Genomic DNA, 18,931 nt, shown 5'->3' with positions numbered 1-18,931 from the left:
CTTAGGGTCACTTAAACTTCGCTTGTCAGTGGTCAGACTTAATCTTAGGAAGTAGTCAAAGAGTTTGAGCTGCAACTGGGAGAGGAGAGGTTAAGGGTCCAGAGACTGGGAACTTTCCAGTCACATATGCCATTCTTTTTTATGGGCATCTTGGAATATGGCTGTTTAAAAACTTTCCACTTCCTCCTTTTCTTTTTCTCATTTGATGAATTTGTTTTTAGCACTATGAGATGGGGGAAGTTGTTTTCTCTGTTACTTTTGGGAGGAGAGCCTCTCCTGTTCATTTCATCTGTGCGAACTTCCGGCAGGAAATGGCACTCAAGGAAAGTTTTGAATAAAAGGAAGATGCAGGTTTAGCCAGTGGAAACAGGAAGTTGTTGCTTGTGCCTTATACGGTGTAGAAGAAAGTAAGAGGCACAGAGAAACTGCATTAGCAGGACTGGGAGGAGCAGAAGAGAGTGGGGTGGGAGTACAGGGAAGTTGGGGAGAGCTGAGGAGCAGAGGGAGGCAACTGGGCCATGAGGAGAGAAGACCTGGAATCTCCAGGCTGAGCTGGCTGTACCGGAAGAGGATAAATGTGCTGTGTAGGAGGCACGGGGTCATGCAGTGACGGTAAGTCAAATCTACCATGGTTTGTTAATTAAACTACTTTAGAGCGTTACTCTATACTATATTCTATTTAAATTAACACATTCTCTCTCCAATAGTAAGAGCATATGCCTACATTCTAAAATCCCCTTGAATAAAGAGAGAGAGCAAATGTGGCAAAATATTAACAATTGGTGAATCGGAGGAAGGGTATATTTTTCTTCACATTATATTCTTCTTGTAATTCCATAAGTTTGAAATTTTTCAGATTGTGCTGTGTGGAGAGAAGAATGAATTTTTAGAGCCGTGTGATGTTTAGAACTGGATCAGTCATCACAGATGTATTTGTTCATGGGTATGTGGTATTACTTATGAATTTTTTCTCTTCAACGTAATATAGTGATGCTGATGGCTCTCTTAAGAGTGATTTCTCATCATGTATTTATGTGTTTTCAGGTTCTGACAAATACAATCTGGAACTGTCAGATTTTTGCATAATTTGCATAATTACCAAGAGGTAATTCAGCTTGTTGCTTTCACTATCATTCATTCATTGGATAAGCATTTTCTTGAGTATCTACTATAACTGTATACAGGTGTATAATCTATTTTTTTTTTTTTTTTTGAGACAGAGTTTTTGCTCTTGTTACCCAGGCTGGAGTGCAATGGCGCTGTCTTGGCTCACCGCAACCTCCGCCTCCTGGGTTCAGGCAATTCTTCTGCCTCAGACTCCTGAGTAGCTGGGATTACAGGCATGCTCCACCATGCGCAGCTAATTTTTTTTTTTTTTTTTTTTTTGAGATGAAGTTTTGCTCTTGTTGCCCTGGCTGGAGTGCAATGACGCAATCTCAGCATCTTGGCTCACTGCAACCTCTGCCTCCTGGGTTCAAGTGATTCTCCTGCCTCAGCTTCTGAGTAGCTGGGATTACAGGCATGTGCCACCATGCCTGGCTAATTTTTGTATTTTTAGTAGAAACGGGGTTTCATCATGTTGGCTAGGCTGATCTCAAACTCCTGATCTCAGGTGATCCACCCCCCTTGGCCTCCCAAACTGCTGGGATTACAGGTGTGAGCCACCACACCCAGCCTATAAGGTGAATACTCTTAAGTATACACCTTATAAGGGAATACAATGCAAATATGAATCAGACAGACATTCTGCATGCACATAGTCTTATAATTTGGCATAAATTTAAAACGTTGCACATAAAGAATGTTTTTTCTTTTTTTCGAGACAAAGTTTTACACTGTCTCCTTGGCTGGGTGCAGTGGTGTGATCTTGGCTCACTGTAACCTCTACCTCCCAGACTCAAGTGATTCTTGTGCCTCAGCCTTCCAAGTAGCTGGGACTACAGGCAATGAGGCTAATTTTTGCATTTTTAGTAAAGATGGGGTTTCGCCATGTTAGGCTGGTCTCGAAGTCCTGGCCTCAAGTGATCCACCCGCCTTGGCTTCCCAAAGTGCTGGGATTACGGGTGTCAGCTGCCGTGCCCAGCCAAGAACTTTAACACAGATTGAAAATTATTATTTTTTGTCAAGTCTCAAAGGACTTACTTACCTTATTGGGAAATGGCGTGAGGCATATTCATGGTGCATTTGTTCCATCCTGCCATGGAGCAAAACTAGGGCTGAGGCAAGTTGGGGGCTATTGGTGGGGTTGAAGTGAAGAATGCTGCATTGGTTTACCATTGCTATATAACCCATCAGTCTGTGGCTGAAAACAATCATTTAGTATTGCTCTTGTGTCTGTGGTTGAGTTGGGGCTTGGCTGATCTCGCATGGGTTTGGATGGGCAGATCTGTTTCAGGCTGCTGCAGCTAGATGAAAATATATGCTTTCCTCTGAAGGTTTGTGGACCAGTAGGGATGACTCTATTTCATGTAGCTCTCAGGGAATGTTTTTCTTAAGTGATGGCAGAGGTGGAAAAGGACAAACAGAAGCATGCCTTAGAGCCCTTAGAAAGCCTAGGCTCAGAACTCACACGCTGTTATTTTAGCCTATGTATCACTGGCCAGCAGAAGTCACATGGCTGAGCCCAAAGTCATGGGAGAGGGACAAATACTGTGTCCACAGTGAGGTACTGACAAGGGTATGGATGCAGGCAGGGGTGACACACTGATGCAATCTATGACAAATGCCATAGATTGTAGTTACCGCACACTTTGAATACTATATTTTTAAGAGAAAAAACTTTAATTTTTGTCAGAGCTTTTAAAAAATCTGATAAAAACAAAAAAACAAAAATAAGCTTTATATGGAAGAAGGTCACTACCCATGCCTTTAAATATTGACTCTTGTATTAAGCAAGAAAGCATGAGGTTAAACTGAATTGAAGAAATTCAGTTTGAGTGCAAGTGGAAATGAGAAATACGTGCCCTTTAGTTCTTTAGGCATACTTGGGGCTAGTTGTAGGCCACATTTTCCTTTGCTATTTTGGGCCTCTAGTTCATGCACTCTTTCTTCCTGTCAGTGGCAGCTAGCCTTCTTAAAACCCTGACATTTTCATTCTCTTTCTTCCTCTCCATCAAAATCTGTTCTGCAGAAAGGATCTGGCAAACTCATTCACAATGAGGCATAAGGAACTGAAAAGGATTAAGATCTAAATGCCTCCAGAAGCATTTGTATTTGAACAAGAGATAAAAGAACTAATGGCTCTATCTATAATGGAGGAAATTGACTCAGCAGAGTAAAGAAGCAAAGGAGATAGATAGGGCACCAAGGAATCAGCCTCATGACCTCAAAATCACGTCCCATAGCACATTTCATTTTTCCTGGGCAAATTACCACCTTGGGTTTGTGGGAAACGGCTTAGTTGCAGTAATAACTAAGAATGTAGCTTCGGTTATGTATTTAGTATAAATAATATTAAAATATATGCCCTGTTCAAATCAAATGCATTTAATAAATTTGTATAGTGTAATGACTCTAATTCCTACCTATAGTTATTGTCCTTGAGAAACAAGTGAATAAAGATAGCCAGCAATAGGCAGGAACTTTCCGAACTGTGTCAAGGTTAATAATAAGTAAAATGTTATAAGTGGAGATAGGACAGCAACAGCTGTGCAACATTCTTGGAAGCAAAGACTTTGATAGCGTGAAGTCAGACAGTGAGCTTGTTTGTGTAGCTTCTTTGGGCGAGCAGGGAATCCTAATAATCGTAAGGAAAACAACATTTATTTTTATAAATTATAACAGTTTTTCACTCAATATCTAATGTCTGCAGCTGGAAAATCAGGGGCCTGTGGAGCGATGTTGGAAGAAGAAACAGATCAAACCTATGAGAATGTCCTGGCTGAGATTCAGTCTTTTGAGCTCCCTATTGAAGCTACTTTAAGGTAGGACACCATTGCATTTTATTGTGTCTTCTTTAGTGGTGGTAAGGTAGTCCTTTTCCCTGCTTTTTACACTTCTTTATGAGAGTAAAAAATAGTTTTGCAAAACAGTTGCAGTTCTGTATGTACTTAATCTCAAAGTTTTCTTATCCTTAGTGAAATTACAGGACATAATTAATCCGTTTTATTTTGTGGGTTTCCTAATTCATCACCATAAGATTAAAAACTATGACTTTCAAATGATCAAAAAGGACCTCACACCACCTCCAAGTAAATTTATATGAGGTTTCTATTGTTTTCTCTAACATATCACTTAGTGAAAAACATTCAGAACAATTAGACACATCAATGAAACCAATTTACATTTGGGTGGATATGAGTCATAGGAAAAAATGTAGACCATTTATTTGTATTGTAGCTGCTTTCTTGAGTGTATGGTGACCTCTCAGATATGTACTATTTTGTTTCCATATAAGGTTTATTTATTTATTTGTTCTTTTTAACATCTTCTTGGATATCAACATATAAGGTTTAAAAATAGCTTCTTTGGTAATTTGGGTATTAATTTACACGGTTCAAGAACAGGATTAAAATGAAAAACTATGTGTCATTGTGTTCAAAGGGCAGCTTTTAAAATTTAATTCTCTATGTCTGCCTGTCTCTGACACCTATCAGTGTGGGAACAAAATATTAATCACTGAATTTGATAGTGAGAGTCAATAAATATTTGTTGACTAATATTTGTAGATTAAGTGGAAAGATGTTTGTGTGTGACCTCTTCATTCTCAGAAAGGCGCCAGGGCCAAGTGCTTCTAAATCAACTAAAGTTTAAACCTGAATAAATTTCTCCCAGCTATTTAAATCTTATTTTGCATTAAACATAGTTCGAATATCTTCAGAGGTCTTTGTGTAGTGTTAGGAACATGGTAAACAATTGAGATTTGTTGGTTGATTCTTGGATTATCAATATGTAGATATAGTTGCAAAATAATTACAACTTCATTATAACTATTCCATATACCTTCATCCTATCTGAGCATCATAAATAGTCTGTGAAAAAGGGCAGATAATTTTCAGTAGGTAGTAGAAACCAGAGCTTTGTGGCAATGGGAAACTCAATAATTTTCTCCATATGGAGCATACTTTGTATTGTACCAATGCCGTCTAAAACTTGTGCATCTGCCTGATGGCTAGGTAGGTGGTCAAGTGCTAGGTGCTAGGTAGTTAAGTGCTAGGTGCTAGGTGGCTGTCTAAGTGGAAACATGAGAAAGGGAGAAGGGAGGCCATACTTTTAGTTTTAGTTACCATGGCTTCTGCTGCCATTGCTGCTTCAGAGCCCTTGGCCTTTAACCTGTAACCCTTTCTACCTCTCCCCTGGTCTCACAACCCTGGCCAACATCTACAGACTTTGTCTGTCCTTAGAACTATCCTGTTGGCTAGTCTGGCCCTGGTGTTGGATTTGACTTCCTTTCTTGGTGCTTGGATCTTTTTTACCTTCTCTTCTTAGGACAAATATCCCTGGTAGCAGTCTTGTACATGGGCTTTCTATAGCAAAATGTCATTGAGATCTGGCAGCCACAACACTCTCTCAGCATCACCCTCAAGAGCAGAGCCTGCATAGATACGTTCCCCAGGTGCTATTCTGTCACGACCACACACTGGGCCTAAAATGCCAATTGCTAGCTTCATGTTTGGGTATAAAAAAGGAGTGAGAACCCTGCTTGCCAAAGGCCACTGTTAAAACACATTGATGTTATTTTGGGGGATAGAGTGAAATTACAAAGCCCCTAACAAGCCTTTATCTGGGACAGTATTCAACAAAAAGCCTTCCTAATTTTCTAAACTGTTCCTTTAATAGTTGATTAGATGAAAACTTCTTAGATTGGCATTTGATGCCTTTCCACACACAAGTATGTGTGTCACTGATTTTCCACTGTAACTGTGCTTAAGGAACACATTAGCTTATGTAGCCAAATATGAGGGATGAAAAATAATGACAGAACTCTCAATTCAGTCAAACTAGACTCTTCTATTTGACAGTATGCCTCCTGGAGCTTATGGTTCCTTTCTCTTATTATTTGCTCTTTCTTCTGCCTGCTAAAATCCAACCTATCTTGCAAGGCATATCTCTAATGCTCTTTCTAGCACTACTTATCTAGCTGCTTGGTGCCAGGCACTGTGGAAACTACTATAAAGGCTACTAAGATATAAGTAAGACACGGGCCCTGCCCTCAGGAATCTTCAGCCTGGAAATGGTTATAATGCAACACACACACACACACACACGCCAGAATAAATCCCCTGGATTCTTTGAAGCCTCTCCTGATACCCCCCCATCTAGATGTGAATATTCCATTGTGAAAGCCCCTAAGAATATAATTCATATGAGCTCATGGGCTAATGGTGAAGAAAATACTTATCTTTCTAATACAAACGAGAAGAGGCAGTCCAGCAAGAACGTCGTCATTTTAGTGAAAAGGAGGAGGAGGAAGTATTTTAAAACTCCAAGCTCTGGCTGCACGCAGTGGCTTACACCTGTAATCCCAGCACTTCGGGAGGCTAAGGTGGGAGATCTCTTGAGGCCAGTTGAAGACCAGCTGAAGAAGCATAGTGAGATCCTGTCTCTATAAAACATTTTTTGAAATTAGCTGGTGGCTTGTGCCTGTAGTTTTAGTAACTCAGGAGGCCAAAGTGGGAGGCTCACTTGAGCCTAGGAGGTCAAGACTGCAGCAAGCTGTGATCATGCCACTGCACCCCAGCCTGAGTGACAAGAGTGAGACCCTGTCTCCAAAAACAAAACAAAACCAAAACCAAAGGAAAGTCATAAGCTCTATGGGCTGAGAGGGTGGAAAAAGAGTTTGGCTGGAGGTAGCTGAAGGCCCTGTCGTAAGGCCTTGGAATGAATAGTGAGAGAAAGGTTAGGATACCGGCACTGGAAACGCAAGACAGAAACATTCCCAGGGAAAAGCTCGTACCTGGGAATTGAGGTAGAGAAAATATTGAAGAGTTTACCTACTTGAGAAAGACTTTGCTTTGGGAAACATTTTCTGCTGTGAAATCCTGAACTCTATTAGCTTCCTTTCCCTGCCCACCTTGTTTTGCAGGTAGGGAACCTGCGGTGGCCTATTTGAGGTCAGAGTTCATCTCTGGGCCAGGTGGAGTTTGCTCCTCTAACAAGGTGAGCTCAGAGAGCTCAGTGACTCAGGACTCAAGAGATGGTTTCTACCGGTGTAATTTAAGGGTGACCGAACAGCATTTCTGCTGCAGACAATGCAAACCTTCCTGCATACTCATCCCTACACATCACCTGGGAAAACGGGTCTCCTCTGTCTTAGGCATCATGAGTGGGTTGCGGGGAGCAGGAGTCATTGTCAATGGCCTATAATGCCTTTCAGCCCATCAGGCTGCATTCTTCCCACCTCCTGACTTTACACATGGCTACTCCTAGGGCAAGCTTCTCCCAGATGGTCCAGCTCGTTTCCTGTCTGACTTTCCCAATGAGCCCTTGTGTTGGCTCCTTTGGCCTTCTTTTTGAAACAGTGGGCAAGAATCAGATGATTCTGAGGTCTTGCATTTGTTTCCATTTTATGAGTGAAATGGTATTTAAGGCCCATAGCATTAAGTTTGAAGGAAAGATAGTTTCAGGGGAGAGTGGAGACTCTATGCTTTTCCCATGGTTTATTTGTGTTGCCAATGAAACATCTATTAAAGTCATCTCAGACAACTATAAAGTTTGAACTGGGGAAGAAAATACCAGGGTGGAAAAGTGGAATTTGATGTGAGCCACGCAGATGGCGAATGAACTTAAGAAAAAAGGAAGAAATGTGAAGGCAGGCCTACTGTTAGTGCCTGTGTTGTTCCTGCATATTTTAGCTTTGGGCATTCAAAATCCCCTACCTAGGCTGGGCATGGTGGCTCATGCCTTTAAACCTAGCACTTTGAGAGGCCGAAGCCAGTGGATCACTTGAGGTCAGGAGTTGAAGACCAGCCTGGCCAACATGGTGAAACCCCATCTCTACTGAAAAATACAAAAATTAGCTGGTTGTAGTGGCGCACGTCTGTAGTCACAGCTACTTGGGAGGCTGAAGCAGAAGAATCACTTGAACTTAGGAGGTGGAGGTTGCAGTGAGCCGAGATTATACCCCTGCACTCCAGCCTGGGCGACAGAATGAGACTCTGCAAAAAAAAAAAAAAAAAAAAAAAAAAAAAAAAAATCCCCTAGCTTTCAGAATATTGGTAGGCTGAAACTTACTAGCAGGTAGAATCTGGAATTAGTTTTGCTGCCCTAATCCTTTTGCCCTGGGCATGACTGTTTTCATTATGCTGCAACTATAGGCTAATTTCCACTGGATGTTCTCATTCTGTTTAGGTTTCCTGATTTTCACTCTAGCCTCTCCATTTGGTGTAGATGTGCCTGGCTCCTTGCCAGCTCCTTCCGCTAGGGGACGTGCTTGTCCCTGAGAGACTTAATGGCTGTCTGGAGCCATGTTCAAGGAAACAATAATATTAGTCCCTGTTTTACTCAGTGTTACCAACTTCCTTGCACCAGGATGGTCAATAGGTTTCAAGGAGCATATCAGTTCCATTGGGAATGGTTGCCTGAATCTTCATGCTGAGGATGATCCTGATAAATTAGTGATGGTAGCTATGGTCCTAGGATAGGGTAGTAGCAGTGTTCATAACATTTATTTACCATATTGACACTAGAACTTCCTACTGTCAGGCGTCACCCATCAGACCTGTTCCCATGGATACTGACTCAGACCTCAATGTAGCCTGGGGTTCATGATGCCCATTGGGGTCCTGCAGGTGTGTTTTTAGCCCCTTAGAACAGGCCCTGAAGTCACAACGTCTGAAGCAACTTGGGTTCAGAAGTCACAGCATGTTTTGTTGCTGTAGCTGAGCCTGAGATGATAAAATCCTGGATACATTGTGGGGTACTGCAAAGTTAGTGGGAGGCAGAAAGGTGGGGGGCTGTGGGAGCGGGGGTGGATGTCTAAAGAAGGCCCTGCGGAGGCTGGGAAAAATAGGAGGAAAATGGAATTGTACAAGATGACGCACCAGAAGAAATTTTTGTAATTGTTTTATGATAACATAATTGTTTTACACTTGTATTCACAGACTCTCTCAGGCACTTTTCCAAAAGCTGACCATGAAGTTTTATCAGTTTAAGAACAAACAGGAAATCATATTTCTTTGACTTTAGTGTTTTTAGGAATAAAGATAGCATGCTTTTAGGAAAGGAAAGAAAACATTAAAAAAAAAATCCTAGGGCTGGGCGTGGTGGCTCAAGCCTGTAATCCCAGCACTTTGGGAGGCTGAGGCGGGTGGATCACGAGGTCAAGAGATCGAGACCATCCTGGTCAACACGGTGAAACCCCGTCTCTACTAAAAATACAAAAAATCAGCTGGGCATGGTGGTGCGTGCCTGTAATCCCAGCTACTCAGGAGGCTGAGGCAGGAGAATTGCCTGAACCCAGGAGGCGGAGGTTGCGGTGAGCCAAGATCGCGCCATTGCACTCCAGCCTGGGTAACAAAAGCGAAACTCCATCCCCCCAAAAAAAAAAAATCCTAAATTGTATATACTATATAATCTTAGAATGACATACTAAAAAAACAAAACAAAACAAAACTAGTTAAATTTAACTGTGGATGTTCTAGAATGTTCTTGCTATTTATATCTTTACAAATGTAAGGTTTCTACTGAATCTTATTTTATCAAGTATATTCATTAAGATCAAAGGTCTAGATTTTAATCTGGACTGGACACTTAATACTTGTATGATTTTGGCCTTCGTTTCTGAAACTACAAAGTGGAATTATAATAAAACCTATCTCAAATGATTAGTGTCTACAAGGTGCTTAGCATAATAGTTGGCTGGCATGTAGTAGTAATACGTATCAGTGATGACTATTATTGTGTAGTTTACATTTTGGATAGATACTCCAGTATGAATAAATATGTACTTTAGAGTCCTGAAGTAAACAATCACTCGTAACATCTGGAAATTCTGAGCAGGTCTGGAATATTGAGTTATGCAAATTTTAAAAACTTTTGTTATTTGACAAATAATAATCGCATGTATTTACAGAGTATAGAACTTTTTTTCTTTTTGAGATGGGATCTGGCTCTGTCACTCAGGCTTGAATACAGTGGCACAATCTTGACTCACTGTAGCCTCTGCCTCCTGGGCTCAAGCGATCCACCCATCTCAGCCTCTTGAGTACCTGGGACTACAGGTGTGTGCCACCACGCCTGGCTAATTTTTGTATTTTTTGTAAGGACCAGGTTTTACCATGTTGCCCAGGCTGGTCTCAAACTCCTGAAGTCTAGCAATCTGGCTGACTTGGCCTCCCAAAGTGCTGGGTGTGTGCCACCAAGCCCAGCCTATTTATAGGGTGTAATATGATGTTTTACTTTCTGTTTACATTGTAGAATGATTAAATCAAGCTAGTTAATGTATCTATAACCTTACATCTATTTTTTTGTGGTAAGAACATTTAAAATATGCTTTTAGCAATTTTGAAATATGCAGTATATGATTATTATTAACTATAGTCACCATTCTGTGCAGTAGATCACCAAAGCTTCTATGTCCTGTCTCACTGAGACTTTGATGAACGCCTGTGACTAACATCTGTCCTTTTCCCGTCTACCTCTCTCCTCAGCCTCTGGTAACCACCATTCAGCCCTTGACTTCTCTGAGTTCAACTTTTTTAGATTCTACATATAAGTGAGATCATGCAGTATTTGCGTTTCTGTGCCTGGCTTACAGTAATGTAAATTTTATTTTGGTTGCATAATATTCAGGGGCGAGAGATGTCAATTTTAAAAATCACATTCACTAACGGTTATATTTTATACTAATGCAATATCATGACCTGCTTTAATCTCTAATGAGAATAATATAGTGTGCTACGTAAAAATGGAGTCCAGAGAAACTATTCAGAAATAAATTTGGGCCTAGCTGTGACTGAGGCTTGCTGCATCTGTGACATCTCAGAAAGGCCTGGAATGTCTTATGAGAGTAGGCTGGGCAGGGTGTGGTGGCTCACACCTGTAATCCCAGCACTTTGGGAGGCTGAGGTGGGCGGATCAGGAGATCAGGAGTTCAAGACCAGCCTGGCCAATATGGTGAAACCCAGTCTCTACTAAAATATACAAACATTAGCCAGGTGTGATGGCATGCACCTGGTATTCCCAGCTACTTGGGAAGCTGAGGCAGGAGAATTGCTTGAACCCGGGAGGTGGAGGTTGCAGTGAGCCAAGATCACGCCACTGTACTCCATCCTGGGCAACAGAAAAAGACTCCGTCTCAAAAAAAAAAAGAGTAAGCTGTATAGTCACCCAATTTTTGCTGGACATTTAAATGATATCATTAGCTATTTGATGTTCACTGCAACACTAGAGAAAACTTTAAAAACATTTTTATGTTTAGGAACCAAAATTCCAACCAGGGAGACGGTTTTGCTTATTTAGTGGTTAAGTGAATGGGCTTTGGAACCAGAAGGATATAGGTTCAGATTCTGCCTTTATAATTACTAATAGATTTGACAACAAATCAAAATGTATATATATTTACTAATAGAGTTGTTGAAAGGATTAGTTGAATTAAGGCATGAAATGTATTAATGAAATGTAATGTCTCATTTACAGCAAATGCTCATTCACTCATTCATTCAGTAAATAAATAACGGCACATCTATAATGTGTCTGGGTGCTACTAACAGAGCAAGATCAAGATCTGGAAAGTCCGTGCTCACAGGGAGCTTGTATTTTAGTGAAGACAGCCAGAAATACACCAATAAAAAGGTGTTAATAAGTGCTATGAAGAATAAAAACAGGGTAAGGAATAGGAAGGTTCTTGAATACTATTTTATAGACAGTAGCCAGGGAGTAAATGTCAGTTAGCATCATCATCATCATTATTTCATTACATTAGCTACATTTCTAATCCTATTTTGCCAAGAGGAGAGAGAAAAATAGGACAAGTGAGAGGAAAGGGAGAAAGGGCAAAGGGCAGGAAAGGAAGGCTAAGCAGGGAAAGGGGAAGGAATAGAGAGTGCTTTGAACAAGATGATGAGTAAGAAAACCAATAAGGAGAAGGAAGGTAAGAGGAGACAGCAGGGACAATTGCTTGTCTTATAAACTGGTGGTGGCGGTGGGATTGGCGTGTGTGGGGGGGTGTTATTTGAAGGAAAGAGAGAGAATGGAACCCAGAGAAAATGATATTGTTCTTTAATTGCTCAGTGGACTTTAAAATGTTTAGTTTTGGGGGTTTGAGGATATATTTCTGAAGGCAGGGCTAGCAACATAATTTATGGGGCCCAGTGCAAAATGAAAATGTAGATTCCCTTGTTAAAAAATTATTAAGAATTACAAGATGGCAATGATAGAGTATTGAACCAAAGGCAACTGTATAGGTCACACACCAAGAGCCAGCCTGTCTGAGAGCTTAACACAGAACATGGTACACAGCAAACATTTAATAAAAATAGTTGTTGAATGAACAAAACCTGGGGCGAGTTGCTTTTGAACTCCTCTGAGGACTAGCCTGCATTTTAGATAAAAACTGATTTTATTTGGCTTCAATTTCAAATTTCCTTCTATTGTTCTCCACCGTGGGGTCCAGATCTTTATGGAACAGCCGATTCCTGCACAGGGTTTTACAGCAGGAATCCTCAAACCAGCTGGGCTTTGTTTATTCTCTTGCATTTACAGAGTGTGGCCACTTGGGGTCACCACACCAAAAAGGCAGAAGCTGGAGGAGTGCCAACGTGAAAGTGGACGTCTGAAATGAGTGGCTAAAAGCCATGGGAAGGATTAGTTTATCAGAATCAATGTATAAGGACTGCCTGTACTTTACATTTTGATACAGTTCTGTAATTCTTAACAAGAGATCTAAAGCTCTTTAAGAAACATCTGAATGATACTAGCCAAGGTTTGAGAGGATCGTGATAGGGCTCCCAGGGGTGAGGAGGGGAATCTTTTTGTAGTTGTGTACCCTACCTCGAAAAACATGCGTTTACAACAGTAAGCTTAATACGAGAAGTATTTGCATGTGGGTCATTCACTTACTAATTGAGCACCTAACATATGCAAGGCACTGGGCCGGGCAGTGAACAATACAGGCATCGTCTCTGTGCCTGACGTAGGAGCAGTTTCTGGAAATGGAGACAGATGCAGTGATTTCTTCACCACCATGATATGTGCTTCCAAGGATGAGTGAGCACTGTCCCCAAGGACAATGAAAGGCACTTGCCTTTAAAGTGCAGGATCCAGAGGGTTCACTAAAGTGGATCTGGAAGCAAGAATCCAACCCAAAGACACAGTCCTATTTCCCCCTCTACAAAAGCAGGAAACTATTTCAGGCAGTTTACATCCACATGCAGAAAACCCTGATACACAATCAGGTTATTTTTTTAAAACCTGATTTTAGAAAAAGGAACATTTATGTGTCTGGTTTTTATTTTTATTTTATCAAAGAGGAAGCTAAAATGCTGGGCTCTCTGGCTTACTAGCAAATGCCTGATAATTAATCCTAGTTGCCAATGCTAATGTTGATCAAGCTCTAGGCTAAACATTATACATATATTACCTTCTTTAATCCTCACACAATTTGGCGAGCTGGGGATTCTTACTGTCTTTAATTCACACTTGAAGAAGCTGAGGCTTACAGAAGTTAAGTAATGCCCTGAGGCCTAACATCTAGTAAGAGATGAGTTGGAATTTGAACTCAAGTAGTTAAACACCAGACCAGGGCAGTTGCACTCTACCATCTCATTCTGAGGGAGGAGCTTTCCCAAGACAGGTCATTAGTCTGTAGACAAATGACATAAAGTTAAGTTCCTAATAACTAAGAGTTCATTTACAAGTCAAATTCTTACTTTGCCAAAATTAGTTTTATACTGGACACAAAATGCATTGCCTGCCCTGCCGGTCTTCCTAGTATATCTTTCTTCTTCTAGGAGTCCTAAAGAGAGAATTTGGATTGATCTTTGGAAGCCAATATCCACTGCCAAAAAACAATTCCACATGCATGTGCAATCTGCCTGTGTGTGCCCTACTACTCCGCAACCTTCTCAGAGCGGACATTAAATCATTCACTCCTTGGGGCCAGGTGCGGTGGCTTATGTCTGTAATCCCAGTACTTCAGGAGGCCTCGGCGATCACCTGAGGAAAGGAGTGTGAGACCAGTCTGGCCAACATGGCAAAAGCCCATCTCTACTAAAAATACAAAAGTTAGCTGGACATAGTGGCTTGCACCTGTAATCCCAGCTATTCAGGAGGCTGAGGCAGGAGAATTGCTTAAACCCGGGAGGCAGAGGTTGCAGTGAGCTGAGATCGTGCTACTGCACTCCAGTCTGGGCAAGAGAGAGAGACCTCATCTCAAAAAAAAAAAAAAAAAAAAAAAAGAAAATCATTTCTCCCTTGAATAGGCTTCCCCCACCCCACATTTATATATTTGATATATCTATGTCCATGATTAAAATAAACAGTGATTCAGGACATTTAGCTTTGAGTTCTTAGCAAAAAACTCCAGTTACTCATGGAACTGTCAGATGTCTCAGAGGGAACCAGCAAAAGCTGTTTCAGAAGGAGAAGTGGTAAATGGACTTCCTTCCATCTTCTTTTGAATTTTGGGGAAGACACTGCTGCTCATGTTGAAGTAATTTCTATGGGCAGGTGTTGAAACAGACCTGGCCTGAGGAGTGCCTAAGCAGGGTTGGTTTCCCAGAGCAGGGGCATTTGGAGCTGGCTTTGGAATAAAAGGTATCAGGACTGGTGAAGAAAAAGGAGAAAGTTCTGGGTAAGAACTTTGATCAGGAAAGTAATGCCCCAGCTGGAGACATTTGTCAAATAGGAAGCTGGCCTGTGCCCCATGCCCTGCTCTTCTCATCCTGCCCACTATCACAGTTTACTGCAGGCTTGAACTCCTGGGCTCAAGTGATCCTCCCGCCTCAGCCTCCCAAAGCTATGGAATTATAGGTGTGAGCCACCGTCTCGACCTAAGATAAATTCTGGAGAGGGGAAAACAACCTTTTGAAAATTGAAACTGAAACATAAAAAATGAAAACAAATTTATCCCCTCCCGCAAAGAGAATGAAAAGCTAGGTTTCTCTGCAGGAAATGGAAGAGTGTCTTAGCTCAGTGGGTATGTGTAGCCAGAATCCATTGTTCCAAAGATTCCAGATTAATAGGAGGGAGGGCATCAGCAATGTTTTATAGGGCCCTTCCTAAATTTGGTAGGCAGTGGCTTCCACTGGTGCTCACATTCTAATCCTTGGAAACTGTGAATATGTTATTTTATATGACAAAGGGGATACTGCATATGTGACTAAGGTTAAGGACCCTGAGATGGAAGATTATCCTGGATTAAATGGTTGGGTCCACTCTAATCATATGGGTCCTTAAAAACAGAATCTTTTCCAGCCTAGGTCAGAGTCAGAGGAACATGTGACCACAGAAGAATGGTCAGAGAGATGTAATGCTGCTAGCTTTGAAGATGGAGGAAGGGGGCCATGAACCAAGGAATGTGGGTGGCCTCTAGAAGCTGGAAAACAAAAGGAAACAAATTCTTCCATGGAGTCTCTAGCAAAAAGCACAAACGGGATGACACCTTGATTTTAGCCCAGTGAGACCTATGAGAGACTTCTGATGTACAAAACTGTAAGAGAATACGTCTGAGTCATTTTAAGTTACTCAATTTGTGGTGATTTGTTATAGAACAGTGGAGAACTCATACACCATGGGACAGCAATATGAGGTAGAAGCTGCTATTGCCATTTTCAGTCATTTAACTGACATATATAAAGGAAATAGGTTCTTGTCCAATGTCACACAGCTGTCAAGTGATATTAATCCAAGAATTAATGTCTTCAGACACTGGTCTTCAGAGCTCATGCTTTTAACAATTATACAATACCATCTCCAGGGATTTTTGTGGGGAGGAGGCTGGAGGTAGGTTTCAAGTAAAAGCTCACTGAGGGCGAGTGAGTTACACAGCTGGATAAAGAGATTGGTTGACTCAAAGGGAAGTTTTTCAAAGCCCTAGATTAATGGAGACCAGAAAGAAGTTGTTCCTCAGGCTAGGTTTGCATTCTGTTCCCGTTTAGTCTTCCCTCGTTCCTGCTTTGATCATGACAAAGTGCTTTACTTAGTGTCCCACAAACATGTCATTAAGCAGCACTTTTTTTTCTACACTGATGCCTTTGTCCAAGCCTTCCTATCTCTCTCTCTCCCACCTCCCTGCTGCTAACGCCCTTTCAAGAGCTCTCACCCTTCCTCAATCCAGCTACCCTGACCCGGGGGCACTTGGGTTCAGGGACTTTGGTATGAATTACACATCGCCCTGGGCTTATTTTTTAATATTTTTAATTTTTTAAAAATTTAAAAAATATTTTTACATCTTTGCGATCAAGTGTCTTAACTTCTCATAATTTAATTTTTCTGGCTCTTATAATTTATTTCCAAGTTCACTGGCCTCTGTGGACTTCTGCAGGCGGGCACATGAATCCACCTAGAGAAGTCTTCATGGTCAACTGGGATCCTTTTTCGTTCCTAAAATAAATCTTAGTATTACACAATTTTGCTTTTCGAGAGTGCATGTTTTCCTTTCTCTGACTCCCCACCACCCGGAGTACATCAGGCCCTTGTTAAACGTCCTCGAGGCTCTTATTACAGGTGCAGGGTGATGATCTGATTGTCCATCTCGCTGATTACTACGGTATCCCCAGCGCGTGGCACAGGGTCTGGCACACACGGAAGACAAGAATATATGTTAAAGCCCAAAGGCCGGGCGCTAGACACCCAGGAGAGGCGAGTCACGAGGGAAGGCAGGAGCCAGCTGAGTACCGGGCTGCCACCCGCAGCCCCCGCGCCCTCCGGCAGGTGCGGGGGCGAGAGCAGGATCACGCGCCTCCTGCCCGGCGTTCCGCGCGCCCCGCCCCGCCCCGCCCCGCCCCGCCCCTCCCCTCCCCGCTCGCGCCACCTGGCGCTCGCCCCCGTCTTTCCCGCGGCGCCGCGCCTCGCCGGCTCCTCAGCTTCCAGCCAAAATGGCGGAGAGCAGCGAGGGTCTGGGCACCGTCCCCGAGCACGAGCGGATCTTGCAGGAGATCGAGAGCACCGACACCGCCTGCGTGGGCCCCACCCTCCGGTAAAGATCTCATGTCCCCCAGGACTTCGACCCCCTGCCCCGCACCGGACGCTCCTCAGAAGCCGGGCGGGGCTTCCGCCGCCGGCTGCGCGCGAAGCTCCCCGACAGGTGGTGCGCGCGGGGGCAGACGGGGGCGCTAGCGGGTGGCGGAACCCGAGCCGGGACCCGGGCGGGACAGAGAAGGCGGCTGCACCTGTCGGCGCGGCCTGCCTCCGCCTCTGGAACTGTCACCCTGGGCTGGTGGGTGTGGCTGCCGCAGCGTCTCTAATCCCGGGCGCCGCGGTGAGTCCCCGCGTTCTCCGCTCGGGTGCAGCCCCGGGGCCCGAGGACACTCCTGGGGCCTGACCCCGTCGCGCTTGTGGCGGGGCTGAGGACTGCTGGGCCGCGGACGTGCCAGGGCGAGGGTCGACCGCCGGCACCCGGCGTAACCGAGGTGCCAAGTCGCGCGCGGATGGAAAGCCTGGCGCGCCGGGCTGCTGCGGGCGTGGGAGAATTGAAATTGAGCGGGAGATGCCGGCCCCCATTCCTCTTGCTCCCCCGCGGGGCCAGAGCGGGCGAGGAGAGAGCGTGGGCTGGAGGGGAGGAGCTGCTTACTGCTAGGGAACACGCTGGGGTGACCCTGCGCTTGCCAGATCTAAGCCTCTTTGGAGGCAGAACAGCTTTTACTTATTTACCAACATTTCATTAAAATTGCATTAATTTTTCCGTTTATTTTAAATCGAGTTCCTCCCCATTCCCTTTAAGAATAGTTCTAGGTGGTCGGGCTCGGTGGCTGAAGCCTGTAGTCCCAGCACTTTGGGAGGCTGGGGCGGGCGGATCACAAGGGCAAGAGATAAGAGACCATCTTGGCTAACACGGTGAAATCCCATCTCTACTAAAAATACAAAAATTTAGCCCGGCTTGGTGGCACGCACCTGTAGTCCCAGCAACTTGGGAGGGTGAGGCAGGAGAATCGTTTGAACCCGAGGAGTGGAGGTTGCAGTGAGTGGAGATCCAGGCACTGCACTCCAGTCTGGGCGACAGAGCGAGACTCTGTCTCAAAAAATAAATAAAATAAAATAAAATAAAAGAATAGTATTTGGTAATACATATTCCATGCCAGACTGAATACCTGCTGTCTCAGTAGGATATTATTAACCAGGCACCTATTGAGCCATGGGTTAGGTTAGGCACTGTCTTCAAAAATAAGTGTTTTTTAGATATAAGGTTTCATCTTTTGGAGTGATGATAAACGAAGTTATGATTCACGTAGGGAACTTCAGACTGATTATGCTTTATTATTAGTATTTCTTCAGAATACGCTTCCTAGAAATAGAGTGCTGTATAGTTTGTGGACTGGTGAATGTACGCCAGTTCAAGTTATGTAAATACACCTTGTCCTTAAGAGTTAGGAGGCCTGGGTTCTTGTTTGGCTTTAGTCCTGCTGCTGATGAAATGTGAAGTCATGGACAAAAATTATTTAACCTCTCTGGATCTTGGTTTCCTTATTTGTAGAATGGGGAGGGGAGAGTATTCATTTACATCTGCTCTAATCTTTATTACTTTATTTCTTCTGCTTATTTTGGGTTAACTTACTTTCTTTTTTATTATGATGGAACCCAACCTTACAATGGAAGTTTGGGTTATTAGTTTGAGATCCTTCTTATTTTTTAATATTGGTTTTTATAGCTAAAAATTTTTCTCTAAGAACAGCATTAGCTGCCATCTAAAACATTTTGGTATTGTGTGTTTTCATTTACTCTTCTTTCAAAATATCTTTAATTTTCCTTATTATTTCCTGTTTGATTCACTAATTATTTAGAAGGGTGCTTAATTTCAACATATTTGTGAATTTCCAAAATGTCCTTTTGTTAT

The 18,931-nt window shown here is 42.9% G+C and overlaps 1 protein-coding gene across 10 annotated transcripts in view; it reads left to right on the top strand.

Annotated features, from left to right (window-relative positions):
- The first annotated feature begins 362 nt into the window (after positions 1-362).
- EXOC6 (exocyst complex component 6) overlaps positions 363-18,931 on the top strand; it is a 216,707-nt gene continuing 198,138 nt past the window's right edge. For 3 of the 10 annotated variants that reach the window (XM_032245523.1, XM_032245525.1, XM_032245520.1), the window contains exon 1: positions 16,906-17,077. In XM_032245523.1, coding sequence (XP_032101414.1) covers positions 16,977-17,077 — 101 coding nt within the window. In that variant the 5' untranslated portion in view covers positions 16,906-16,976. Of the gene's footprint in view, positions 613-856; positions 944-1,044; positions 1,106-3,811; positions 3,924-16,905; positions 17,078-18,931 lie in introns of those variants that run through there. The other 7 variants (XR_004258977.1, XM_032245518.1, XM_032245521.1 and 4 more) reach the window with 6 other exon arrangements.

Source organism: Sapajus apella, unplaced genomic scaffold, assembly GCF_009761245.1.
Source record: "Sapajus apella isolate SASKATOON/1434 unplaced genomic scaffold, GSC_monkey_1.0 scaffold58, whole genome shotgun sequence".
NCBI classification, from domain to species: domain Eukaryota; kingdom Metazoa; phylum Chordata; class Mammalia; order Primates; family Cebidae; genus Sapajus; species Sapajus apella.
Note: the sequence above shows the minus strand (reverse complement) of the source record. Positions and strands in the feature narration are given on the sequence as shown.